Here is an 8,719-nt window from a genome sequence, read left to right on the forward strand (position 1 = left end):
GCTGTGCAACAGTGTGTGGGAATTGGGGAACTGGTGTGCATTCAGACGACTGGTGAGGACCAACAATAACGTAGAAGGATGGCACCAGCGTCTGAATCAAAGGGCAGTGAGGGACAACTTGGCTTTATATATTTTAATCCCCTTACTGTACCGTGAGGCGTCCCTGGTAACCTTGCAATACCAACTGGTTTCTGATCAAAAGCTAAAGTCCAGTCGCCGCAAGGGCAATAAAGAGAAACAGGAACATTTGTGGAAGCTTTGGGACCGTTACGAGGAAAAACAGATAAGCACCTCACAGTTCCTCAAGGAATGTTCGCGTTTTATCCCAGGAAGTGCCTGAACTAGAATTAGAAAACAGCAGTCTGTTTACTGGTTGTCATTTAACTTAAGTTAGTTGTAAATGATAATGTAAAATAGCCACTGAGAACTGATGAGTTGCCCAAGACTTTTGCTCGTAAAGAGGGAATTGATTACAAACTTGGACTGCCTTTGAGCAGCCTGAGGGCAGCAATATCCCAGGAACATCAACTAAATTTCGGAGACTTGAGGCAAAGTGAAATTCACGCCAGTTACTCCATCTATCATCATTCTATTATGCAGGAAGAACCGCACGTCTATGGGTCATCCAATAATGTTAGCAGACTTCTAGATGTTACCACTGCTAGGCTTAGGCTCGGCTACAAGTACCTCTGGGAGTTTGTAACATCTGCTGATGTAGATTTGACTAAATGTAAACTCTGTCAGCAGAACTATTCGCATACTTTGCGTCATTATATAATGGAATGTGAAAAAATCGCGGAAATTAGAGATAACACCATCAATAGTGTCCAAGAAATGTGTAAGTACTTCATTCATAATGATGTGCTGCTCGAAATCTTAGCGAAGTATCCAAAATTTGCTTACTGTAGGTAATGCACATGACTGTAAAGCTGCCGCCCAGTTGGGTGGGTGTGCAGCAAGACTAGTAACTGTGTGACTCACCATAGATGTAAAGTGCCTTGTATAGTGGCTGTTGTGAGCCTCTTGTTGATCACTTGTGACACAAAGATTATTGATGTGTGTAGGTGATTAGATATGTATGTGTATGTATATATGTATACGTATATATATATGTACATGTATGTATGAGAGTGTGTACATGTATATATAATATTAATAATTTTGTAACTAGCGTCACAAATTGTTATTTGCTTAGCTAAACGAACTAGAGGGTTCAGTTCCTGAACCGATTATGTGCCTCTGTAATCCTTTACACCACCGCCCACGGGATGGGTATGGGGTGCATAATAAAGAAAGAAATTGAATTGAATTGGTCTGATTAAGACTTTATGACCATGTAATCTATGTTTTGCTCCACTACTTACTGGTTGAGTATGGGGTGCATAACAAATAACAGCCTCCTTCGGGGGCGCCTTGTTTCTAAACGTGTTAGTCTTAAATCCTTTAATCTCAAATCTTGCTACAATGTACCTCTTAATATATGTTATGTACTCTCGCAACCCAATGTACCTTCTTGTATATAAATAAATAGATTTCAACTGTAAGGGGGTATGGTTTGCACCTTGTTATTCTAATAATGGATAAATAATTCTAATAATGGAAGCGCTAATTATATGAACAAGTGCCATGTATTTATTCAGAGGAGAACAACAGCGAACACAAACCAGCGCATATACGCACGGAATGGTTTGTATGTACAAACTTCTCAGTGAACAAAGTTGTTTCTAGCCCGGTATCCGGTCGACTACTAGCAGCCGTAGAGTGAGGACGTTTCTCGACCCTCCGTGGCTGTTGGAGTTGTTTGCTGTTTTGGTCGCCAGGTGGTGTGGGCGTCCCTGCCTTACCAGTTTTGTTGCCTGCCTATCTGCGTTGACGTGGCAGTTCTGACATGGGGGGCCGTCTTCCTCCTGTTCAGCGTGTGAACTCCGTGGGCCTGGAGTTCACTTGTAAGGCTGGTTATCCGACCATCGAGATGGTGATGTGTGACATGCTTCGTGTCCCGGTGGAAGCTGTTTACGGTGTGGAGCTAGTTTCGGCCCATCAGGTTGTTATTAAGTTCGTGGGGGAGGACGAGTACCGGGACTTCCTCCGTCGGTATGGGGGGCGTACGTTGCCGTTGCCAGACGATGCCGGCTCTGTGGCGATTTCGAACCGCAGTGGTGCCCTGACTTATGTCAGTATCCATGGTGCGCCCCTGGAATTCCCTGATGACCTCCTCCGGCGTTACTTCGGGGGGTATGGTATTGTTGTCAGCGTGTGGGTGAACACACTCTCCTCGGGGCGGTATGCTGGGAGGCGTACAAACATTCGCATTTTGGGGTTGCGCCTGCGGTCGGATATACCTTCTTCTGTCCGGCTTATGGGGTACTACGTCCGGTGTATTATGCCCGGCAGCCTCGTACCTGTTTCCGGTGTGGCCTGTTGGGGCATCAGGCTGCCGGGTGCTCTGCGGCCCCTGCTGCTCCTGTCAACTTGTTCCGCGACGAGGATTTCCCGCCGCTCCCTCTGGAGGCAGTCTCTGGTGATGTTGATGAGGTGGTGCGCGTCCCGTCTGCTGCTGCAGCTTCCCCGGCGGCGCCTGCCGTTCCTCCGGTTGTTGCCGTCCCTCCTCCGGTTCTTGAGGTACCGTCGGTTGGTCTGCCTGATCCTGTCGCTGTTCCAGCTGCTCCCGTGGGCCTTCCTGGAGCCCCCTGTGGGACGTCGCTGTCTTCTCCCTCGTCTTCTGATGCTGCGCCTGGCCCTGTGTCCGTGACTCGGGTCCCGGATGTGCTGGGTGCTGGGGTGGCTGCGGAGCCTCCTGCTGTGTGTGGCCCCGGTTCCCCCTGTGATAGAGGCTGCTGCCGTCCTGGCGTCGGTTCCTTCGGCTCGTGGTACCTGTGTTTCTGGGTCACTTACCGGCTCTGACGATATCCGGCTGGTGCCCAAACGTTCCCGGCGTTCGTCTTCTTCCTGGGCCGACGTTGGTGACTTCAGTGACTGTGGGGCTTCGGATGTTGACAGTGTGGATACAGATGCGTCGATGTCTCCGCGGTTCGTGGTGGCGGAGGTCCATGTGCCTGCCGGTGCCTGTGTCTCGGACGTGCCTTCGGTTCTTTCTCCGCCGGGGGACTCTCCACAGTGGGGGGTGGTGGCTCCCGCTGCCAGGGATGGTGTGGACTCTGGTGCTGGGCGTGGCCTGGTGGTGACGTTACGGAAGGATGCGCGCCGTCCGGGTTCCCTGCTGTCGTCTGGTGGTGTGCCCGGGGCCGCGGGTACCCCTGTGGTGCGGGTGCGCGTTGGGGCCCTGGGGGACGTGTTGCCGGCGTCTGTGATGCCACCGGGTCACTGGTCGAAGATTGCCGAGTTACTGCTGTGTCTGTGTAACGGACCGGAGTGCTTTCGTGGGGGGCAAGTTCCCTTCCTGTGGGGGCGAGTGGCGACTTCTCGCCTCATGAGTTCTACCATCTGGGTCCCCAGTTTGCAGGTGTTTGTTGCCCCGGTTCCGGATGTTATGGCGTCCCCGGTGGATGGGCGGGACCCTTGGCAATGGGTGCTCTGGGAGGCATTCAATGTAAGATTCCCGCGGGCCAAGTATGTGCTCTGATTTCTTGTGTATTTGCTCTATGACATGCTGTGTGCCCTTCTGGCTGTTTGTTTGCCCTGTTCTATTATGTGCTTCTGCCTCTCCCTTTGTGCGTAGCTTTGCCGTGTGGCACATTAGTTTCTAGTGCTTGGCGTCACTCGTTTCGCATTTTGGCTTAGCATTTCGCCTTTCCTGGCTTTGCGATTCACCCTTCACGGGTACGCCGGGGCGCATCCGATCCCACGATCGTCGTCGCCCCTAACTCAACAACAACAACACAGCCCGGTGATTGAAATAAGGGTAAAGGGGATTGCTGCGTGCATGCTGACCAAGGTATTGACTAGTCCTAGAATCAGTTCACTTAAAGATATGATCACTGGAGCACTAACTCTGGACAGAAGAGCCTCCAATGGCAACAGGTGGACCCATTGTGCGATAAACGCCATCGATACATTCGATATGGCAAACACAGTCACTGAGAGGGGTGTCGACGACATACATGCAGACTTTGTTATACAAGCCCCTTGGGAATCTCTGCCGGCAGACTTTCAGATTATGGCTCTTGACGGAAAGAAGAACCAGACACATCCTCATCTGCTACGTCACATTGCACAGATGCATATAGAAGCAAACATGGCATCCGACAGCTTCACTTACTTCACGGATGGGTCAGTAGACCAGCAGGGACAAGAAACCGGAACTGCAGTTAAAGCGGGAAACTCTGTATATAGTTGGAGGCTCTCAAATGGGTGTTCGACTTTACAGACTGAGATGCTAGCCATTCAAAAGGCTTTGGAACATGCTCTTGCTGAACACCGACTACATGTTATCATCCATACAGATTCGAGAACCGCCATTGACACCTTGCAGCAAGAACACATATGTGATAACATCCATCTGATCACAAATGTCTTATCATTCATGCACACACTCAAACGACAAGGCCGACGGGTACTTATCAACTGGGTGCCAAGTCATGTGGGACTATTAGGTAATGACATTGCAGACGAAGCTGCAAAACTTGCTACTAAGAGGAGAAATGTAGACATTTACATACCACAGAGTCTATCCCAGATGAAGAAAGTAATTCGAAACAGAACAATGCGAAAGATGTACAGTGACCACAACACAGCAGTTGCAACATCAGGATCTGCGGGTTGGTACAAGAATTCGACCAACTACGAACCACTTAGTTTGATGAACGGGGGCAGTAGAACAACAGAAGTGCACTTACATCGCATCAGGCTTGGATACCCATGTGCATGGGAAATAGGCTTACAGGTTCCGGAAGATGAGAGGAAATGTCAACACTGTGGAGAAATGCCCGACAGACCACTGGAACATTATCTAACACAGTGCACAGTTACAAACCCGTTAAGATTTCACCTTCGATTCAACAGAGCAGAAGAAGTTGTTAAACACATATGGCAAAATCTTACTGAAGCGACCATACGAGTCATACATACTCATCCTCCGCCCAGGTAAAACAGACACAAGCATCACTTAGTGGGCCAGCCGGAGGCTTAGGGCCCGCGCAAGATTATCCCTGCTAAAAAAAAAAAAAAAAAAAAAAAAAAAACAGCCCGGTATCCGAAATTGCAGTATACGACTTGACCAGTCCCCGGTTTGGATGTACAAACTTCTCAGTGAACGAAGTTGTTTCTAGCCCGGTATCCGAAATTGCAGTATACGACTTGACCAGTCCCCCTTCTAAGCCCTGATTATGTCCATCACATCACTAACTTCATTTAATAACTATATGCCTGTTAAGTAGAAGATTTTAATTGTTAATAGCATTTTATTGTCGTTTTAATATTGAACACATACACATATGCGAAATGTCCAAAGCTGGTGTCCGAAATGATAAAAATATTCATCTCATTTGTGTGTGTTAGTGTGTATACAATATATTAGTGTGCGATGTTGTCAATATACCGAGTCCTCTATCCAATGGGTCCCAGCACATTGTGGTATTCTCCATAATGAACTTGTAGACCAACTAGCCAAAGCGATGCACAACACACCTCACATTACCCGTCATCCAATTCCCCATGTTGCACGTAAAGGAGCCTTCAAAGATACTATCTCCCAGGATTTTGCAACAAACTGGAAAACGTTATGCTCACCTTTGCACTATGGGTCCATTAAAAAGAAATGGGAAACTTGGAAACATGTCCAATATAAAAGCAGAGAAATTGATGTAACGATGACCAGATTAAGGCTGGGACACACCAAACTAACAGCACACAGCTCTAAGTACAGAACAGACATCAATGAACTCTGCATCCACTGCCAGGTACCTGAAACAGTCGAACACTATCTCCTGCACTGCCTCCGACATCATAGTGCCAGAGTAAATTTCAAACAAGTACTTATCTCACTTAAAATACTCTTTACCATCGAGCATATATTAGGAGGCGGTGACCACTCGTTACAAGAAAAATACCAAATAGTCAAAGCACTGGCTAAATATCTCCAGTCGACCAACAAATTGGGTCACATCCAACCCGTGCCACATTTATACCTGGCGCCACCAACAGCTAAACACAGAAAACAAATGCCTCGTCGCAGCACCATGGATCAGCTGACGCCATAAACACAACTTCCCGCCCTACAGTGTAGCAAGTCTCCCTACAACACACACCTCTGTTTTAGTCACCGTTCCTCTATCTACAGCACAACGCAACGAGCACCTTTGTAACTCCGATCATCCTCAACATCAACGCGTCCACCAACATCTGTACTGGTGCAGTCATCGGGAGGACAAACCCTTTTTGCAAACTGCACCTACTATCAACAAGAAGTCTTGTATCCGACGATATTACTTGTATCCCATCAGTCAGGAGAGAACTGATTCCTTCAAAAAGTATATAATCGTATAGTATTATGTATAAAAAAGAATTCCAAGTACATTCTTTAATTAGAAAAGATGAATGAAAATATAATTGATAAATGTAGAAAACAGTTATAAGTAAAAAATAAGAAATAGGACAAATTAGATATAAGCCAAAAAAACATTGGAACACTTCTATGAGCATCGTCCACCATTTTGTCAACAGCAGCTGGTGAGTGACCAGATAGGAACAAAAAACCTTGACACAAACTGCACTTATCATAAAGAAGCAGCCCCACATTGTCCGCCAAGGGCTCACATCAAGTCTAAATGTACGTAACAATACTCAAGCCTTGCCTAACTGTCAACACTGACGCAGGACGCTGACGACATCATCCTGCAGTCTGCTGACTGCCAGCTGACGGTACAGCAGTCAGACCGAAGTGGTAACACTCGCGGTTGTTGAACGATTTGCCGGGTGACATTTCGGAGAAAGTTAGGATTAAGGACTTGCCCGAAAGCTATGCGTGCTAGTTGCTTTACAACACTGTAAGAACTGTTGTATACATGTATACATAAGTAAATATATAATACAAAATAACTTTTGCAGTTATCTGGAGGAGAAAACCTTGACACAAACTGCATCTATCATAAAGATGATGATGACTCCCCAGTTTTCACAGTGTGGGAAGGTATTCACTAGTCCTGGAGATATGAGGAAGCACATGTTAGTGCATTCAGGTGACAAACCTCATGAGTGTCCAGAGTGTGGGAGGAGATTCAGTCAGCGTGGAGTAATGAACCGTCACATGTTAGTGCATTCAGGTGAGAAACCTCATGAGTGTCCAGAGTGTGGGAAGAGATTCAGCCATCTAGTAAATATAAAGAGTCACTTGTTAGTGCATTCGGATGACAAAGCTCATGAGTGTCCAGAGTGTGGGAAGAGATTCACTCAGCTTAGATATATGAGGAGGCACATGTTAGTGCATTCGGATGACAAACCCCATGTGTGTCCAGAGTGTGGGAAGATATTCAGTCATCTTGGAAGTATGAAGCGTCACAGGATGGTGCATGCGGATGAAAAACCTTTTGAATGTGCTGAGTGTGACAAAAAATTTAGAACACGTGGAACTATAATACGTCACATGTTAGTGCATTCACGCGATCGACCTCATGAGTGTTCAAAGTGTAGGAAGAGGTTCAGTCAGCTTGGAAATATGAAGAGACACATGTTAGTGCATTCGGATGACAAAGCTCATGAGTGTCCAGAGTGTGGGAAGAAATTCACTCAGCTTGAATATATGAGGAGGCACATGTTAGTGCATTCGGAAGACAAACCCCATGAGTGTCCAGAGTGTAGAAAGAGATTCAGTCATCTTGGAAGTATGAAGCATCACAGGATGGTGCATGCGGATGAAAGACCTTTTGAATGTGCCGAGTGTGGCAAAAAATTTAGAACACATGGAGCTATAATAGCACACATGTTTGTGCATTCACGTGATCAACCTCATGAGAGTCCAAAGAGTGGGAAAAAATTCAATCTGCTTAGGCATGTGAGGCACAAGATGATACATTCACACGATATGCTAAACACCAAGAGTGTAGAAGATAATTGAGAGAATGTTAAGATATAATGAGGCACATATTAGTAAATTAATTTACCTTTAATCTGATATAAAATTTGGAAATTGAGCTTCATCATGAAAATATTGTGCTATTAGTATGTCAGTTTGATGTCCATCAATGGTAATTATGTCATGTTTTATTTGTGAAATACACTTCATCATGAAAGCAAAAGAACAAAAAGCATGTTAATATTTTCTTCTTTTATGAAAGTTAGGTGCTTCTCATAGACCAAGCAAGAACTAGAGAAGCTATCAGTGTAGAAGTTAGGTGCTCTTCATAGACCAAGTAAGAAATAGAGAGTCTCTCAGTGTAGATATTAGGTGCTCCTCATAGACCAGGCAAGAGAGGTGGTGTCAGTGTAGAGAAACTCAAAATTGTTCAAAAGTAAAGAAATATTTGTTAATTTTAACACAGATAAAATTAAGTTTTTAATGTTTTTAATTCATATTTGCATGAATAATGTTTTTTCTGTTTTTGTTCTCTGGAGAAACTTATTTAACATATCTCTGTAGCTAAGATTGACATTTTGTTGTAATATAATCTAACATTGGAGCTGGTGTAGAAAAGAGTTTGAAATGTACTAAAGATGAAACCATTTTATTGGCATGAGGAATAAAATTCATTTTAATGAGGGAATTAAAAGCTCTTCAGATTCCTATGGAAACTCATGTCCATTTTTTGTGTTTGTTTAAGCTTAT

General features: G+C 45.4%; 1 protein-coding gene across 1 annotated transcript; it reads left to right on the forward strand.

Annotated features, from left to right (window-relative positions):
* The first annotated feature begins 1,972 nt into the window (after window positions 1–1,972).
* Window positions 1,973–8,439, forward strand: LOC138357350 (zinc finger protein 154-like). Its single transcript, XM_069314029.1, has 3 exons — window positions 1,973–2,094; window positions 7,006–7,710; window positions 8,436–8,439. Exons 1-3 carry the CDS (start codon window positions 1,973–1,975, stop codon window positions 8,437–8,439), a joined length of 831 nt encoding a protein of 276 aa, XP_069170130.1.
* Window positions 8,440–8,719: the final 280 nt, after the last annotated feature.

This window comes from Procambarus clarkii, chromosome 77 (assembly GCF_040958095.1).
Source record: "Procambarus clarkii isolate CNS0578487 chromosome 77, FALCON_Pclarkii_2.0, whole genome shotgun sequence".
Lineage (NCBI taxonomy): Eukaryota > Metazoa > Arthropoda > Malacostraca > Decapoda > Cambaridae > Procambarus > Procambarus clarkii.

What these genes read in the sequence shown, in the direction of transcription:
- LOC138357350 (XM_069314029.1), top strand. Translation starts at nt 1,973, where the DNA reads ATGGTGATGTGTGACATGCTTCGTGTCCCGGTGGAAGCTGTTTACGGT. An exon ending in TACCGGGACTTCCTCCGTCG is followed by an intron (nt 2,095 to 7,005) that starts GTATGGGGGGCG and finishes TAACTTTTGCAG; the next exon opens with TTATCTGGAGGAGAAAACCT.